The sequence below is a fragment of the Trachinotus anak genome, unplaced genomic scaffold, assembly GCF_046630095.1.
Source record: "Trachinotus anak isolate AG129_WGS33_773 ecotype Australia unplaced genomic scaffold, CSIRO_AGI_Tana_v1 ptg000023l, whole genome shotgun sequence".
NCBI classification, from domain to species: Eukaryota; Metazoa; Chordata; class Actinopteri; order Carangiformes; family Carangidae; genus Trachinotus; species Trachinotus anak.
The window spans coordinates 5,683,355-5,703,122 of NW_027273874.1; the positions used below are offsets into that span (position 1 = coordinate 5,683,355).

The 19,768-nt window shown below is 40.3% G+C and overlaps 2 protein-coding genes across 3 annotated transcripts in view; both read left to right on the plus strand.

Moving 5' to 3' along the window:
• The window catches only part of LOC139607107 (phosphatidylinositol-binding clathrin assembly protein), a 75,227-nt gene extending 70,891 nt beyond the window's left edge, over window positions 1-4,336 (plus strand). For both annotated transcript variants that reach the window (XM_071459739.1, XM_071459740.1), the window contains 3 exons: window positions 1,030-1,086; window positions 1,635-1,751; window positions 2,824-4,336. In XM_071459739.1, coding sequence (XP_071315840.1) covers window positions 1,030-1,086; window positions 1,635-1,751; window positions 2,824-2,838 — 189 coding nt within the window. In that variant the 3' untranslated portion in view covers window positions 2,839-4,336. The remainder of the gene's footprint in view (window positions 1-1,029; window positions 1,087-1,634; window positions 1,752-2,823) is intronic.
• Window positions 4,337-10,771: 6,435 nt separating this feature from the next.
• LOC139606766 (cysteine and histidine-rich domain-containing protein 1) lies at window positions 10,772-18,363 on the plus strand. The gene is made up of 11 exons (XM_071459101.1): window positions 10,772-11,281; window positions 12,167-12,216; window positions 12,307-12,363; window positions 14,045-14,199; window positions 14,532-14,635; window positions 15,207-15,259; window positions 15,622-15,692; window positions 16,067-16,169; window positions 16,778-16,897; window positions 17,237-17,299; window positions 17,530-18,363. The coding sequence occupies exons 1-11, from the start codon at window positions 11,218-11,220 to the stop codon at window positions 17,962-17,964; spliced, it is 1,275 nt and encodes a 424-aa protein (XP_071315202.1). The 5' UTR covers window positions 10,772-11,217; the 3' UTR covers window positions 17,965-18,363.
• The last annotated feature ends 1,405 nt before the right edge of the window (window positions 18,364-19,768 follow it).

Consider the following 19,768-nt stretch of genomic DNA (forward strand, 5'->3'; position numbering starts at 1 on the left):
TCTGGCAGGGGGGAAGTAGTCACCAGTATGCTCTATAGTGCTGCAGTGATTGAGGAGTTATGAAGTCATGTTAAGAAAACTGCCACAGTTGTCTCATTTACGGTGATGGATTAGGTTTGTGAAGGCAGCAGCGTGTTTCTGCAAGCTGTTTTTAATGGGTTTGTGAAAACAGTGGGAGCCTGCGACTTCCGGGTGAGCCAGCAGACCTGCAGCAGAGCAAAACGCTCTCAACTTCTGACTGCAGCAAATACTGAACTTTTATATGTGATAGAGGGGGGAAAAAAACACACTGGTTTATCTTGGATCATCTGCAGATGCTTGCAGGTATTCCCAACTGAAAAACCCAGATTCTTATTAGTTGAGTTTGAGAGAAGTTGTCAGGATGCCTGCCTCTGTGATATGTACTCTGTAACTGTGAAATTACTGCAGGCTATAGATACCTCATCTTACATCTGTTAATATTAATACTGCTGTACGTGTTATAGATAGTAGACTGTTGTGCAAAGAGGCACCCTGCACTGCATCTTCACTTCTCATCTTATAAACTGATTCTCCTCCAGGACATTCCCTTCATGATACTGACACTCACTCCCATAAATTAGCAATCTGTCGGGCAGGAATCGGTGGCTTTGATGCAGATGTGTGTGGGTTGTAAACGACAGCTACAAATTGCTCGTCACGTTGAATTTGAGGCCCATTCAGCCTTGGTGGATTTGATTTGTGGAGTAAGGAGGGCAGGGCTAAACGCTGTCCTATTGAGCCACCCCCTTTTAAAGCGGTGGTAATGATTGCTCCCTGTGGGATTCCGCTAAGTACCTCTGCTGCATGCTGCGTTGTTGTGCTCCTGATGTGCACACACTTTATCAGCATTAAGTGTAGACATGTACAGTAGATGGTGTGTGTTTTATTTATGGTGTTCAGTGAGACAGTTCTAATAGGGACAGATGAGATGTCTGTCAGAGCTTAAGACACTAAATTCCTGTTTTGTTTTTTGCTTTTTTGCTTTTCTTTTTTTTGCTTTTCTTCCAGGCTCCAGCTCCCATGGCTTTCCCCATTTCCACACCGCAAGTGCCTGTGTATGGAATGGTGAGTGTGCACAGAAGGAAAACACACAAATAACACACTGTTCATGTACAAACAAGCACACCCTCATATACATGCAGTGCAGGGCTGCAGCTCACTATTTTCCTTATTAAAATGAAAAAAGTCCCCACAGCTTAAAGTGACGTCTTCAAACGTCATGTTTGATATCCAGTCTTAAAGCAATAAATCCTCACATTTTTACATTTTTGTTTAATAAGTGATTCAAAAGAATAGTTAATCATCAAAACAGTTGCTGGTGAATCTTTCTGTTAATTGACTAATCAAATTCTCATGATTTTGCCTTTAATGGAGAACATACACAGGAGAAGTAGCTCCTGTCACCTGACCCTTTTCTTTGTCTTCACACCTGTCTTTCTTCTACTATTTCCATTTGTTTCTGAATTTCATGCCCTTTTGCCATTTGTGCATCACTGGTTTCTCACTTTCGTTTTTCTCTTTCTGTCTCGCTCTGTGTTCTTAATTCTTGTTTTGTTTTCTGTCCATCTATCACCATCTCAACCTCCTCTCCCTTGGTGTCTTTCTCTCTGCAGGTCCCTCCCCAGATGGGTCAGATGGGTGGGGTACCAGTGATGGCTCCTCAGCCAATGATGTACAACCAGCCTGTTCTCAGACCTACCAACCCCTTCGCGCCCATGCCCGGAGCCCAGGTAATACACAAAACATATGCACCCACTTTAACTAATCCATCTGTCACTTTATTTGTTCCCTAAGTGCAGCGCTGGCACAGGATAAAAAGCAAAGCAAATAAACACAGATAAATACAAAGTCAAAATGACTGAAAAACTATTTGAAGACAATTTTAAAATTATGTCATTATCACATGACCAAGCACAGCAAAGTAATAGATGCTCATTTTTACATTATAATGATATGATAATCGCAATTGCCAAATTATAAAGGTGGTGATCTGATAATGTCATAATGATAATAATAATAATAATGATAATAATAATAATGATGATGATGATGATAATGATAATGATAATAACAGCTTAAATAATTCCACTGTTATGTTTGTATTATTACCAGTTACTCAGTGATATAACATCATCAGTTAAAATGGTTACACCCCTAATTACATCACAGTGGCCAATGGCAATAAAGTGCCTTTATTAGGAATTTCATTATGACTTTTCCTAATGTTTTTACAAGTTATTGCATTTCACAGCAGTTGCAGCGTTATGAGTTTAACCCAGTATATTATGTTCATAATGTTGGTCTGGTATGACCTTTAGCTTCTGCTGGCTGATGTTAGCTGTTTTTATTCAACCTAAGTAAACTTCAGATTGATGTTTAACTGACAGAAATCAGTCAGTTTGTTGGTGCTCTGTGTTTTATCATTCACCGCTGTCATGTTATTCCCAGTTGTGTTTTTGCCTGTATAATATAATTATTTTTAAATTACAAGAGGATGAAAAATTATTCAGTAACTCACAAAACAAAATGAAATTAGAGAAATATCTCTGTATTTTTTTTCCCATGTTCCTATCCTGTTGATCATCCTGTGACCTCTCAGATTTATGTTGTTATCCTTTCATGGGGGTCCCAACCCTCAGTTTGGGAACCTCAGGTGTAATATTTATTTTATGTGCCTCTTTCCTGTTGCAAAATCATTTGTTGGCATCCAATCACAGCAGCAAAATGATTTTCAGTGAAACATTAGAATAATCAAAACAAACAATTTCTCTGTTTTTTTTTTCCCTCCTTCTCTTGTCTCAGATGCAGTTTATGTAATCCAGTCAGGGGGGAAGCAGAGTGCCAAAAGCGACAAACAAACAAACAGCAGCAGAAAACACACAAGAGGAATGATCAGATGGACGGAGGAATGATTTGATCGAGCTGAAATGACTAAGAGACAGACAGACGACAAGATAACCAACCAACACCAAAAAACACGTTGGAAAGAGGAGAAGATGACCGAACAGAGGATGGAGGGATGTGGTGGGGGAGATGTCGTCGCAGCTGGCCTTTGTCTGAAACAACTCCTTGCGCGTGTGTGTGTGTGTGTGTGTGTGTGTTTGTGTAGCTTCTTTCTGTTCTGTCTGATTTGTGTTTTAAATCCTATCGATGGAGTGATGTTTCAGGAGAAGGGAACAAGGATGTGAGAGAAAGATGTAAAGAAAGATGGAGGAGAGAAGAGGGGATTGAGGAAATCCTACCTCTGGTTTTCATGAGAGCATTTGCTGCAGAATTAGCTTTATTTCATACTGGTGCTATTTTGTCTTCTCTGGGTTACTGTCCGCCTGCAACGGCAACTTGGGAGCACTTAGGAGAGGACAAGTGTTTGTTTAGTGCAAGTGTGGAGGCATGTGTACTTGTGTGTACTTGTGTGTGTTTGTGTTCGCGCAGCAGTTGCTTCAGACAATCCCTTGACGACCGACCTCCTCTCCATCCACTCCCTCCCTCTCTGCCCGTGTTCACAACTGTCCAATCAGCGAGAGATTTGGAGGCAGATCTTGTCCAGTGTGTTTCCCGTAATTTTCCGCTTTGTTGGGATATATTTGTATTTTTCAATCTGTTTTCTCCTGCAGCCTCTCCTGAATGTTATCGGGGCTTGTACAGCAATTTGTTGAACCATTTGTTTATAGTAGTTGAGCGTTTGTTGTTATGGGTTTTAAGCTAAAGTCTCTGTTACTCTGTTACTGCATTGTTTTCTTTTCCTAAAGCCACAGATACACACAGAGAGACAGGGATTAGCGGTGACAACATGCTAGCACGGTACAGAGTTGTCTAAACTGTCTGTGAACCAAAATGTTTCTTTAAAAAATATATTTCTTAAGGCCTGGTCACACCAGAAACTGTTGATAACTGACAATAAGTTGACACAGCTTATTCAGAAGATGTATTTTGGTCTACAAACCATTCCTCTTTTGTGGAGCAGTTTATACTCTAACAGAACATTTTCTGAAACATTATTATTATTTTATATAAAAGCGGTGCAACGCAGCTAATAAGCTGCAATCGCTGCAACCGCTGCCTCCATTTTGGACTTTAGTTTTAGCAATGAAAGGACAGCTTGCTATCAGTCAACAGCACAAATTTGAGTCCAAGTTCACAAAAGTTGAACTTGCTATGAAAAAATTGCACAAATTAACCTGCCCCCATGTGAGCGAATGAACAAGTTATAAATACTTTAAACGACGGTGTGACCGGGCCTTTATCTAGGTGGGATTTTACACTCTCTTATCTTTTTGGCTAAAATGGAATAAATTTGTACTTATGTCATGCTAAAGAGTGTTTATTAGCATCATTAGCCTGTTAGCTGCCTGTTAGCACCTTGATTACCTGTGTGTATCTGTTTTTCTTGTCTTCATTAGCTCACCAAGCAGATTCAAACAAAAAGCTTTTTCATTAGGTACACTTAATTGGCAGATCCACGTTATGTGCCAATGATTGATGACAGCAGCACTGAGTGAGTGAGTTAAATGTTACTGAATCAAGTTGAATTCACTTTAAATTGCACTGAATCAAAGTGAGAGTCTTTAAGTGCGACTCTGTCTGCACCAAGAGCCAAACGACACTGAACCTTTGGCATCACCCTCGCCCTGTGGTTCCAGGAAGTTTTGGGGATCAAATTTGACTCATGTAAGCTTCCGTCACCATGAGTTCGACTGTTGGTGTATTTGTGCATAATGCATTTTATTGTGTGTTCACATATATGCTTACACATTTATGTGTATGTTTTCCATTGAGGGCTATTTCTGAGGGTCAAATTGTGTCAGATTTCGAGCCAAGCTTGAGCCAACGAGTTCGACACAAAATGTGCTTTGTTTTTGTAAAATCAAATTTTGTTGCAGAATGCACATGCAAAAATTTTGCACTGAAGTGACTATCCTGCCGTAGTAGAGCTGTCGCCAGAATTTCTGGTGTGGAAAAAGTTAAGAAAGAAATTTGAAGTTTGTAAAGATAGTTTTGGGTTTTACAATAACAAGTTTGTCTAATCTTTTTGTCTAAACCAGCCACTTTGGCAGGTAACTAAAAGTTATTTTCCTGCCATTCTAACAATGAACTTGAAACTGTTTATTAGTCCAATCCCCGGTCCCAGTCCAGCCTCTACATCCCAACCATCAGTGATAGTCCAGTTGTATCGCACTCATCCATTCTGCTGTGAAATCTCTAGAATCTCGCTTCAGTCTCTGAACTCTGTCTAGTTGGTCTCTCTCTAGAATGCTTTTTTAGCCTGCTTTGTCACTGTTTGGTATGTGTAGATATGTAAAAAAAAAAAAAAAAAAAAAAAAATTGTAATAATAGCCAGTTTCTGTCAGGTTGTCTGCGATCACCCATCACTGTCGCTGTTGGATAGATATTGCTCTTAGACACTTCTTGTTGCAGTCTTGTGTTAGCTTAGCTTCTCCTCATAGTATCCTCTTTAAACCTGTAGAAGACCTCCTCCAGTAGGTTTCCCACCTTGTCCTCACCTCTGCTCTCACTATAGCTCTATTATCTCTCTTGGTGTCTCTGTCTTTTAGCTGTAGATGAAACCTTTCGGAGGCTCAGGCTTTGTGGTTCGCTTCTTTCTAGCTTTAAGTGCGCTCTTTCTTCTTGCTCTTAGCATCACTCCAGTGTCCAGTAGGTAAGGTCATTGTCTTTTTTTCCTGTCTTTTTTTCCTGTCTCGACAACATCAGCCATCTTCGCCTCTCGCTGTGATGTCAGCAGCCAACAAACTGTTTCTGACTGGACTGTTGAACCTCAACAGCGAATCTAATGCTTGGATATCCAGGTGTTTTATGACAAATGGAGGCTTTGTTGGCTATAACGGAGACATATAGTGCTTTTCTAGAACTAAGTACGGTATATAGTCCAACCATGTTTGGAAATGAGCTTAAGCTAAGTGCTAGCAGATTTCAGCAGCAGCTGTCTGCTCAATTTGCCAATCAACTAGCCAATGTTCAGGGGTACTTTTATTTAGTCGTAAAATTGCAGAAAGTTGCAGAACAAAAGTTCCTTGCCCTGTTAGACTGGAATTCTGCTTCTGCGGAAATGGAAGAGTGTTATTGGTAACCGAAGGTTGCAAGGGATGTCAAACGCATAATCTGGACCTGCACGCCAATCTAGTTGATTGGTTGATCCAATATCTTGTCAAGAAGTTTCCTCTATTTTCCTCTTTCAGTGTTTAGACATACATCTCAGCATACTACTGCCACAACTTATTGTCTAGCAGAGTATAGGAAAACACATTTCTATTGAAGGCCAGCTTTCTCATTCACCAGCTTGTCATCGTCCCATGCTTTTACTTTAATACATCCAAATTCTGTTTCATGGATGTAGTGGTTTCGGTCACTGGGGTGAAATTAATTTCTGTTTCCAGACTTTTTCTCTGTTTTCTTTACATTGTGATTTATTAAATGCGACAACTCTACCCCCAAACCAAGTGTAAGAGAAACTCGTGAACGTGTCCGAATGACACTTGTTTGCTTGCATGGATCCCGGAGAAGCACAATTCCAGCTTCAGTAGGGAAGCTGTTTATTTTTGGTTTTTGTGTCCAGCCAAATGTCTCTGAACAGAAAGTTGCTTTCTTGTATTTGTTATGCCCTAAAACTGAACTGGTGTCAGCATGAACTCCCTCTGACACTGCATGCATCCTAAACATAGACTCTCTGGAGCTTCTCCATCCTCAAAATCCTCCTCTCCAGGGTCTGTAACAAAAATACCTTTGCATTTAGTTTGGCACTCGTAAAACTATTTTTTTTAATGGATGCCTCCGCTTTGGCACCAAAATTAGTTCTAATCATGGTTCTTTATTTTCTGCGACAGCTGTCTTACTGTCTCTAATCTGGTGTGATAAACTGGCTCTTCAGAAAAAGAAGCCTCTTCCATGGCACTGATCCAGGATCAGATCATCATCTCACTGGATCTTAAAAACAGTGAATCATATCAGGTCCACCTGCAGTTCTTATCATTTTTTTATGTTTGTAGAATACAAAATTGGTTGGCTTTGGTATGAAAAACAGTAAAATCAGAGTTTAACTTGGTCTGACTTACTATTTTTCAAGTTTTTTCTTGCAAGCTAAATCTACATTTTGTGTTCCTGTGTGTTGCTTTTCTTTTCTTTCCGTCTCCCGTTCTGCTTCGTAAACCTTTTAAATTTCTCTGCATGGAAATCCAGTCCTGCCTGTTGCAATGAGGTTTTCTTTGTCTTTGTGTCTTGAGTGGTTTCAAAGAGGGCGTAGAAGAGGAGACTACTGTGGTTTTTCGAATCTCATAAACGTTACTGGCTCGTCTCCTCGTCTCCTTAGCGTTGATGTAACTGCCAGTAATTATTACAGCTTTATCATGTAGGTAATTTTGCTATCCAGGGAGGGTTTTGGCCGAGCATGCAGGCTCTTTTTCGGCAACTCCCTTCCTTGAATTCTCAACTCTCTCGGCTGGGAATTTCCCAGTACAACCACTGTTCTCTGGGGTTGCCCGTTAACCTGGGCGATGTAGGATCAGACCAGCTTCGCTAGAAAGTTTCTCTCAACTTCAAAAGCTGCTACCACCTCTCTGCATTGTTGTAGCACGAGTCCAGGTGGAGAAGGATACACTGATAACCCTTGATGTCATATTAAATACTCTGTTGTCTGCTAAGGTCAAGTGTATCAGACCTTCAGAGAGCAGACTCTCTGGCGAACCATCCCTCTTTCTTTCTAGGGTCGGTGAGAGCATGGTTGTATTGTTGTGGATGTTTGTTGTCCTTTTCCAAAAAAAGCATGATATGACAGTGATGGTGATAATGACAATGATGATGATGATGATGATAAATTCTCTCCTCTTGTTGTCCCTGTTTTAAAACGTATTGTCTGTCAGGCGCCCTGACAAGGCGAAGGGCAAGATGGATCAGACTTTTTTGACCGGTCATTTGCCGTCCGTGACAGCGAGGTTCATCACTTGTTTGGACCGAATCTGACAGATGTTTGTTCTGTCGATAAACGAGCCACTGTAGCAAAACGGAGCGCCAAACCTTTTTTTATGTTACTTCTCCCAAAGATGTCACATTTGTTACTTGCAGCACATGTCCTCAATGGCAGATTTAGTCCTGTTGGATTCTGCACTGTTGTGGCGCCATCTGTGGGTCGCTGTGCGTGCTGCAGCTGTGGCAGTGTCAGAAGAGAAATCTAGAGTCTAGACACCCACAAAATGAAATGAAAGAAACAAAGAGAGAGGCTGTTCAATGGATAAAATTTCCTCATTTTTGTCAGTGAGCCGGTGTGTTGAATCAAAGATCTCTTGTGCACGTTCTGTTTTTTCTACATCTGTGTTTTTTGGTAAAACCTCGGATTGCTGCCTCACTATTCTGTATATAGAGAAATACACACATTCACACTCACAACACAGAGCTTAAATACATACTCTCATTATCCGCAACTGCATTATTTTCATTTACTCTTTATTTTTCTGAACATGAAAGATATTAGCGTTCATACTGCAGTATATAGGTATGATTACTACTCAGTGGGGGCGGGCTAAAACAGACAGACGATGCAGATTTTCGAGGGCTGCAGACCTCCCCTTACATCAGGATCAGCCATGAATTCTCAATGATGCCAAATGTTTTTTGAGCAGAGTACACCTTTTGAGCCGTTCCTCTCTCTTCTCTGTCCTCCCCCCCCCCCCCCCCCCCCCCCATCTCTTTGTACATTTTTTTCTATTTATTTAAAGCAGAAATATATGGATTGTATCAAGCATGGAAAGGCAAACAAATGTTACAGTCAACAAAAATCACAGGCTTTTATTTTACAGCAGTATATTTGTTTATTCTAGGGATTTGTTTTCTCTCTCTCTCTCTCTCTTTTTTTGGAAGAAATAAAAAGTCATTTTCCATTCCTAAACGATTGTCTGTCTTTGAGTTTTCTTGACAGTTGCTGAAGGAACTGCATCCTCAACTTGCTGCTTTAACTGCATAGAGTCTACAAACCCTTAAAGTATACTTTTTAAGTCTCAGATGAGAAAAACTTGAGGCCTTGAAATGTCAAACAGCGCATCTTCTGACTTTTAATTGCAGTGCCTCAGGGCGTGAGAATGTGTTTTCTTAATTCAGCCTCTTTTCTAGTGAAGTCTCAATGCATGTTTTACCCAGTCCAATATGGTTTTTTCTGCAGTTTTATAGTTAATGCAGGAATTCATCTTGCATATTTGTGCAGTTGGCAAGTTCTGCAGCCACTTTTCAACCTTGTTTATCCTGTAAACATTTCACATTCATACCACAAATGTATTAACACTTAAAATCTGCCTGCAAGAACCTGTCGTCTTCTGTTGGGTTAAATGCCTTGCTCAGGGGCTCGGTGATGGAGGGCAGTGTGTTACTAATGCACTTTTTATATATGTGGTTTTCCCATCAAACTTTATTATCCAAAGCATTACGCATAATGATAATAATAATAATTGCATAAAAAAGAATATTTGCGAGTATGACCTTTCTCTGTGCTGTAGTTCAGCAGTAATGTATAGTATACTTTTAAAATGCCACACATTCATCTTTCCATTAAGAGGACTTGAATCTCAAAGAAATGACATAAAAAGTCAGTAAACATCTGTGATTGTTATAGATATTAACAATTAAAAGTGAGAGAGAATTTCCCATAACATGTTATTTTGCTTTCATTTGACGAAACCACTAATAAAGGCAAGAGTTTACATACAAACTTTGCATAAGTACCTTTAAAATGTCCCAGAGATCCTATAACTGTGGGAAGCATTTAATTACCACTTATCTCCAGTGCACAGTTACTGTTTTCCTCTTTGTTTTTGTTTATACTTGAAGTGTATATCCCCTGCAACATGCTGACCAGAAACACTTCTACCAGCCTGGTCTGATTGTCCCCTGCTATTGTGTGTTATTACGCCGACTTCAGCGCTCCCACATTGAGGGATTTAAAAGCAGCTTCCCACCTCCTGACTCCTGCTGAGCTCTGAATAATGAAAGTGTTTGTGTACATTTGTTCCACAATCACATCAAGAGGCTCTAACAGATTCCAGCGGTGATGTATTTGGTTGTATTTCAGGGTTTTTTTTTGTTTTTGTTTTTGACTAAGTGGTCCTTAGTAAGAAATACATCCGTCAGAATGTACTGAGGCTGACAAACAGCAGTGTTTTGTCTTTAGTGAATAATTTATTGTCGTACCACCTGTTGTCGCTGGCAGTTTGTCTCTCTGCGCTCAGTGTGAATGAGATTTTGGTGCAGAACTGCATAAATCCAAGATATAAACCACCTTTTTACCAATCCGTCCACATCAGCACCAAAGCACAGGTGAATATGTTAAATTATACAATTTAAGCTGCATGAATTTTACTCATGTCTACTTTAAAAAGCTGCAAGGATTTCTTAAGCGAAATAAGTTGGAGGAGTATGCATGCTTTGTAGTTTATTTCTGATAACTAGGTTTCTTTTTACATTAACACAATACTTACTTTAACTGGGGCAGTCAGGACCTCCCCAGAAGAATGGAGGCTGTTAGAGCAGCTGATTAATGCCAATGGTCTTGGAATGAGAGGGTCAACAGTCACATATGGGTTTAATGTTCTTATATTGATCCGGTTCTAATCAGTGAAATATGTAATATTCAGGTTTTTTCCCCCCCCCCAAAAAAAAAATCCAGTAAATTTTTAGCACAAACATGTTACTGCAATGAAAATGTCTTTTAGCATCTTTAGCAGGTGAAATAATGGAGGCTGTTGCTCCCAGCATGTGTCCAGTCTGCAGTGGATCCGGTAGCAGAAAGTGACAGATATCCACAAGTTGTCAGGCCCATTGTGGCGGCCGTCGGGCCACAGCAGGGCCAGTTTGTGACAGCCGACGCTCACCAGGAGGAATGTCATCCCCCACCTTCAGATAAGCTCTGACAGCTGTAAATTTAGACAGGAGGGGAAGAGGAGGGAGGTGAGCTGCTATTTTTATCTTTCATTCAGCAAGGCCCAAACCAGACAGGCAGAAAGAGAGACCCCCACCTCCCTCTCTCGCTCTCTCTCTCTCTTGATCACTCCTTCTGGATCTCTCCTGCTCCTTGTTGGAGAAACTTCTGGAGGTCTGACCGCAGCATTAAGACCAGGAAAGAAAATCACCTGAAGAAGAATCGCACACGCAGTGACCGTAGGGTGACGAAGAAGACGAAATCAAACCAACCAACAGGCCAACATGGCTCTGCTGTGCTACAACAAAGGCTGTGGGCAGAAGTATGACGCTAACGAGAACAAGGACGGTAAGACTCTACCGCCTGTTTCTGTTTCTGTGGCTTTAAATGAGTTTTTAAATGATTCTCTGTTCAGACTGTGTTGTTTATATATTGTGAATATGAAGCCTCACTGGTCAGTCTGTGGGATAAATGCCTTGATTTCTCTTTTCACCCTCAAAGTTTACACTTAGATCTCTGTGTTCAGTCACTTTTGTAACCTCTGAGCAAACAGCACATTGAAAAGCTGTAATATTTCAACATTATCTCACTTGATCTATAAAATTAGTTTTTCTTAGTTTCTGAGAAAGGGACTCATTAAGACACTTTAAGATTAAATTAATCCTGGGCAACTTTTCCAAAGCCAATAAATAGAATAGTATTTAATTCAAAGAATGGATTAACCTTTTATTTTGAAAGTATGCTCATATGATCAGATTTATTTCAGTTTTTTCTCCTTAATTAGCGAGTTAAAGGTAAAAATTTTAGTACAAAATTAAAAAAAACAAAAAAAAACAAACAAACATATACACTCCAACTGATTAGAGGTCAATTTGGATTTTTAAGCTAGTTTTTAGAGTAAACAACAGGTGTCAGGAAACCAGATTTACGGTCAAAAATCTGCAAAAGCCAAGTGGTGGTTTCTGTGATATCCAACAAGTTGTGTCTTCATTGTTGTTCGTGCTCTGAGTGTGTGTCTGAGAGAGAAAGCCTGAGCTAGCTTAGCATGCATGGGGAGCCACGTGTCTCCGGGAGGACGGCTGAGCTACACGGCCACTTCTCTGCCAACCAGCTGCCTTTTATGGGGCACACTTGCTGCCTCTCGACTCCAGTGACCCCTGTGGACAGCTGCTGCTCCCTGCTGACTGTGTGTCCAAATCTAGACTGACAGTGTGTTTCTTTCTCCTCCAACAGACTCCTGTCTCTTCCATCCAGGAGTCCCCATCTTCCATGATGCTCTGAAGGTAAAAGTCACATGTAAACAAATAAACAACGATACTTTCATTTCTCTGCATGAAAAAATAACATGTTTGTTGGTGTGTCTCTCGCTCCAGGGTTGGTCGTGCTGTAGGAAGAGGACGACAGACTTCTCCGAGTTTCTCTCCATCAAGGTAACAGCTCAGGGTCAAACACGCTGTTAACACCTGTAGAAAATTCATGTTCCTGTAAATATCTGTGGGTTTTTTATGATGAAGGAAAGAAGCGTAAGGTCGCTGTATGGATTAAATCAAATATTTCAAAAGTAGAAGTAGTGAAAATATTAGATAAAGTGTAAAAAACAAAAAAAGCAGCTCATGTAAAATGCACTCAGAGTTAAGGGGGATGCCATGATGTGAAGGCATCATTAACAGGCTGATTCTGGACACATTCAGCCCATTCTTCCCTCTATTTTCTCCTAATAACTGAAACAAGTGTATATTAAAACACAACAGTTTGTAATAGTAAATAACACATGTTTAAATTATGTAAATTCTATAAACTAGTATTGATCAAAATTATTAAATTCTGATTTATCTTGAGTCAAAAAAAAAACAGCTTTGAGTTTTAAAACATATTTCACAATTTCATGACTATATTAAATATATTTTTTTAAATGACATTTTACAACAAACACATACATAAACAGATAAATAAGACTTTATCAAATAATCACATGCATAAATACAGAAAAATATATTTAAGTCTAAAAGTGAAAAATACTTTTGTCAGAAATAGATTAGCAACTGATTATTACTTTCCTCAAATTAAATAACTTTATCGTTTTTTTCATTAAGAAATGAATCAGAATCTCTCTTTGTGTTCACCAGACAGTGTTTGTGTGCTGAGCTGCAGTGAAAAGACAGTAACCTTGAAATACACTTGATTTAGTCTGACTCAGACAGTTGAAGCCTCATATCAGCTTCAGATAAAAACTGGAATTTATTGTTACAAAGAACGAGGGCTGTCTGTCTTGTCCCTCATCACTCGTGTTGATAATGAATCACGAGTGGAAACTTTTAAAGGCCGGTGTGAACAGGAGGGATGATTACGGCGAGCAGACACAGTCAAAGTGTGAACCTGTCCTAACCCATCATACCAGTCAGCACCAGTCTGTCTTCCACTTCAGAACGTGTTGTACATTTGCTGCAGGATCCAGCTGCTAATGTCTCCTATAAACACGCAGAAGATGAATCTAGTCATTTTGCTTTTCAGTGCAGGTACACAGTAAAGTACCACATTATATGGTGCAGCAGCTACAGTCATTTTCCTCCGTGGAGGATTATGTAGGGAACATCTTGTCACTTTATGTACACGCAGAGAAATAAAGGTTCTTTAAATCTGTGCTTCTCAAACCTTTTCGTGTCAAAGACCTATAAACTGACACAAACTATACCACAGACCCCTGCTTGATAAGATTTTACCCCAGGGTCCCCATCTGATAGGGTTGCTTTATGCTTTTAGATGTGTCGTTGTGTTGGGATGAAATTATTGTGAAAATGAATTATTCCCTTTTCCCTACCCTACCCCCACTTTGAGAAACACTGCTTCAAAGAACCCCCCCAAAGGTTATGGATGGTTCCCAAAACAACTTGTGCAGAAATAGGTTCTTCCAGCTTGAAAAAGTGACTCATCTACAATCTGAATAAAAGTCGTACAGTTTAGACAATGACTCAGGTCAGCACAGCTCTGTAATGTTGGACTGGGACTTCAAGTGTCAGCTGGTCTAGTCTGGACACACAGACGCATTAATTAAGAGGAATTACACCTGAAGTTTCGGCACCTGACTGAAGTGACTTCTCTGGGTTTGAACAGGGCTGCACCCGCGGGCGCCACAGCAACGAGAAGCCGCAGGAGCCTCTGCGGCCGGAGGTCACTTCAGATAAGGGGGAAATTAAACACACCAACGACCAGGAGATAATCTACCAGGGACCCAAATCTGCAGAGAAGCTGCAGAAAGAGAGACCCAGGTGTGTGTTTGTGTGTTTTACTTTCAGCTCCATTCCTAACAAGGTTCCTCTTTATTTTACATTTGCATAAGATGGAAATGGAATCCGTATTTTCGCACATACACCACCTTGTAACTCATGCATGCAGCTGCCTCTGTATATGCATTAATTCACAGAGGTCAGGAAGAGGTTGCATGCAACATCCCTGGAATAAATGATTTATGGATACCACAGTGTCTCTGTCTGCAGGCCTGTGCTAATGCTGCAGTGTGTGTGTATCTGAGCTAGAGTGCTTATTTCCTAGCACCCATTTCTATGTTAACAAGACTGTGTGTGTGTGTGTGTCCGTGCAGTTCGGACGAGCCCATGACCAAGCTGCCCCCAAAAGTGTCTGCATCGCTGACTCAGGCGCTGGAGAAGCTGGAAATCAGTAAAAGAGCTGAGAGAGAGCAGAAAGGTCAGTGTGTGTCGGGGTTCCTCAACATTTAGTCAAAAACGTTATCAGTAATTTCTGACTTCAGTTCAGATGTAGCTACAAACTCTCTCAAAAGAAGCGAGAAAATCTTCCAGTGCAGCAAAAAAATCAAATATATTTTTGAATAAAATATTCTTGGTCGACAACAAAAACAAAACAAAACAGAAATGAACCTGAAAAGAAGTCAGGTCATTGTACTAAAATCAAGAAAATACTTGAAACATGTTGATCGTATTGAAAAAAGGTTGAAATATTCAAACTGCACCAGCAGATTTTTTTTCACATTTTAGGAAAATTAACCTTTTATGATGCAATACAGGCAAAATTAACTGTGTATGTTTATTTGTTTAAATATGGTTTAAGTTTTTTTTGATAAGTTTGATAAACAATTCAACAAACCTAGTAGTGGCAGTGCGCCACAAATATTTCTGCAAGTTCAGACAAACCTGCCTCAGTAAGACAGATGGTTTAGCTGCTACACCTTCCTGATTTTCTTATCTCACCTGTTTCTTTGTCTCTCTCTCTCTCTCTCTCTCTCTCTCTCCTCCAATAGAGAGTCAGGCTGTCATACAAGGGACAAGGTGCAAGAACCCAGGATGCAAAACAGTGGGTATCTTTATTATTTGTTCATGTAAGTATTTGTATGTGTGTCTGTACACGGCTTCTGTGGCATGTTTAGGTGGCCCAAAATAGTCGAGTCTCTGATATTAGTTGACAAACTCATCATTCACACAAACAGGAGCACACACACACACACACATACACACACACACACACACACACACACACACACACTCACTCACTCACTCACTCATTCCTCCTCTTCAGTCTTGTAAAGCTTATTAACTGCGCCATCTTGTGGACAACACAGGTAACAACACACGACCCATCACTGCAACATGTCACTTTTTCAACCTTTGCTGTTAAACATTACTGATCAGCTGATCTTTAGGTCTTTTTTTGTTTAGGTCTATCAAGGCCCAGAAACAGACATGGAGGTCTGCACCCACCACCCCGGTGCACCCGTCTTCCACGAGGGGTAAGGGACAAACACAAAGACACACCGAGTTAAAGTCACTGCTGCACGTTTCCAGTCTAGTCTGGATATTACGAAGGCATCGTGCATAATCTACAAAATCATAATTACAATCTTTGTTTGTCTTTTCAAACCAAATTAGTTTCTACAAAGGATGGATGCAAATAAAACAAAACTGAAGGCTGATCAAACAGTTCATTAAAGATCAGTAATTCAAATATTAGAAGAAGAAGAGACTTTAGAAGTAAATTAAAACTGCCACTGCCACCATTTCCACATTAATCTGGTAGAACTGCTGTGTGTTGAATTTGTATGGCTGCAGCAACAGTCAATCAGTCATGCTGATGTTATCCACTTGCAATTTTCTTTTTGCTTAGGTACAAGTACTGGAGCTGCTGCTGCATAAAGACAATAGACTTCAATGCTTTCCTGGACCAGAAGGGCTGCACCACAGGGAAACACCGCTGGGTCCCAAAACAGGTACATTCACCACCTGGGGCTGAATACAACATAAATGGCAGGTACTGGTTTAAAGTCAGGAGGAAGGTCAGTGGGAAATGACCTTGAAAGTATCTTTGAAATACAGAAATAACAACAGCAACAGCACAGCCTCAACATTTAAAATGACCCTATTTTGAATGAGGATTGGTGTGTAGAGCTTGCAAACCTCTGTTGTGCTATGTGATCAGACAACATCCACATATACAGGCTGAAGTGGGAGAAAATCTGTGATTTTATGTCAAAACACATCAAACCTTAGTGATGCAAGTCGCCCAAACGACAAGATCAGGATGGGAATGATTCCCACCAGAGAAAGAAATGTTGGTGAATTGTCACTACATGCTACACATCGTGTCCACAGTACGTTGGCTCTTGGATGTCACTTGTCAGCAGCACTAGTACTATTCACTGTTTGCTGTTTTAATTATACTGACAATGTCAGTAACAGCAGAAATACTATTGTTCTATCACTACCAAAAATAATGCGTACAAAATGAGTGTGATGACTCACACTTCAAATTATGTGTGAGAAAAACATGTAGGACTGAAGTGTTGTCGTGTGTGTGTATGTGTGTGTGTGTTTACAGGACAAGAAGAAGGTGGCGTGTCGACACGACTGGCACCAGACTGGAAATAATGTTGTTCTAACGATTTACGCCAAGAACGCGAACCCTGAATTTTCCTGCATAGAGGCCAACCGGACAGTAGTGAGTGCAGCGTCACACAATCAAACACATGTTGGCAAACCACACATTCATTCACTTCATCAAACTGTTATCAATCTGAAACCACTATATTATATCAGAAAGTGGTGCTACATTTTTTTTCCATGAAGGTTTTTAATAAGTTAAACTTTAAATTTGTTAAAATTTGGCAATATTTTAACCTAAGGCATTTATTAATATTGTTAGCTAAAGCTAGAAAAAAAACTCTACCAAGCATTACTGAAGGATTTATTTAGCATTTATTAATAAAATTGTTGGCTAAAATTATCAATCTCAACTCTTACTGGTTTCAGTTTACACCTACTTCCCTCTTCTCTGCAGGTCTCATGTCAAATCCAGTTTGAGAACAATAAGATTTTCAAGAGAGACTTTCACCTGTGGGGGGTGAGTACAAGGATACAGCCCAGTGCTTCTGCCAGTGGGATGACATTACCTACAGTAACTGATGCAAGTCAACTTGTTTCAAGGTTTGTCTGGAGTAATGTTTATCTTCAAACATCAGAAATTACATTAGCAACAAGTGCAAAATCTCATCCCACTGGCAGATTTTTTCTTCATAAACCTCCATTTTTCCTTTGATGCCTTTCACTCTTTTCTCTTCCGACCCTTTTCAGGTGATCAGTGTCAAACAGAGCTCGGTCCACATGGTCCCGTCCAAAGTGGAGATTTCCTTGCGTAAGGCCGACCAGGTGGCCTGGGGCAAACTGGAGGACCCCAACTACAAACCGGAGCCCGAGCCGGTACAGGACTCCTTCACTGAAACCAACGAGTCTTACCAACCCGACTGGGACATCGCCGACGACGACATCAGCGACTCAGACGAGGAGTGGGCCTACGACACACCAGAGAACAAAAAGCAGGCAAAAGACAGAGAAGAGCAGAACAAGAAAGTGGAAGAGATGCAGAATTTACAGAGGAAGGAGGTGGAGGAGGAGATGAAGAGGGTGATGGAGGAGAGGAGGAAGGCGGAGGAGGAGAAGAAGCAGTTAGAGGAACAGAGGAAGCAGGAGGAAGGGGAGGGATTCGAAGACATGCCCGATCTCGAGTAACTCCTCCAAAAAACAAGGTGTTGATCAGTTCTGATTTTGTCTGATTTGCATTAGAACGGTAGAAAAAACTTCAACTTGAAACTGATTTTGTAACGAGGAAAATCAAACATTTATTTTGGAGATAACTAGATTCAAGCTCCACGTTTTGTAGCTAAAAATCCAAATTATTAATCAATCTAACTTCGACCGAACTTTAAAAAATTTGAGAACTTTAAGAAGTTGATTCTCTTGAAGCAATTACTAACAAGTTCCTTGCATCTTTGGTTTACAAACACATTGGCTCCTTCATAGTTTATTTAATCGTAATTCTAGAGATCGTGATGTCCTTCTCAAATGTGAATATACTCAGACACCACAGGATGCTTCAAAACAACAAATAAAGACTTTTCTATGTCTGTTTCTACGGCTAAATCTTTGTCTTTTCCTGTGAGTCTCCAACTAAAACATTTCACAACTGACAGCTAAACCCAACACAGATAAATGGCTGGGTAAACGGTGTGAAGAGTTGTTATCCATCACACATCCCCATGCGTTTTAAGATGAATGATTAAGATGAATGATTAATTTAAAAGCCTAATGAATCATTTGAGTATCCACTGGCATTACGTGCTGTAAACAAAACAGTTTAGGTCGGATTAGCCTCTAGTTTATGAGTCATGCTGAAATTGTAGTTCAACACATTGTTACCATCATTATGAGCCTATTGTACAAAAACACGCCTACTCCATGTATTACTCACCGAACAGCTTTACTACAGGGAAAGAAAGACTGATAGAATATGTGTTAAGAACAAGCGTGGGTGACAACCAAAGATTGATATGTTCGTCTTAAGACCTTAGTATGCTTCAACTGAAGTGCTTGTCACATTCATTGTGTAAGGCCTGAGCAGCGCCGCAAGTCGTATTGTGCTTTACAAGTAATACACAATCCCTGTGTTCACTTTTGTTTCATTTACAAACCGATGGTGGGTTCATGTACATACTCGAGTAACTGGAGTTACATCCAGGTAACCTCTGTTTGGAACCACCTATTAACACACTGACAGACTCTTAATATGTCACCTTATTTAAGTTTGAATATTTTTTCATATTTTGGAGATCTCCGTGTGTTCAGGTGTTAGCCTGTTTGTTTCTCTGCTGCAACGTTTTCTGAGATTTTGGGAAATCCTTGTTGGCGGAGTTTACTTTTTCAAAACATTCTGGTTTTGAAAAAGGTTCATTTCTTTTCAAAGATTCTGATACATTACTACATTAAATCTCAGAGGCCAATGGGACTGAAGAGGCAGTGAGATGCCTTTGGGTGTGGCCATTAGAAAACAGCCATAAACACTTTTACCTTTAGATGCAGTCGGACATCATGTGGGACTATTGAGGCCTTTACATCTCTGTCCACCTGCAAGGTAAACAAAAACTGAAGACAAGAGCAAAAAAAAAAAAAAAAGTTAAATTTCAGCTTTTATCACAGACTGAGAGTTAAATGTATCCTGATGTTGGATTTTGTAAGTATGAAAAACCATCAACACATGACACCAGCTTCACACTTCAATAATTCATTTAATCTCCAAAGGGTTGCGCTGACTTTGTCTTTGTTACACACTGCACACGATAACACAATAAAACACCTCGCAACGTACAAGGTCGTGCAACATCTAGTCTGGCTTCCAGCATTGCGCACACAGTCTCGATATATAGGCTGTTCAGATCGGGGGGGCGGGGGGGGGGGGGGGGGGGGTGCATTCACTAATGTTGTCTATGGAAAACTGATGCACAAACATGGTGGAGCGTTTGGAATCATTTCAGTTTCT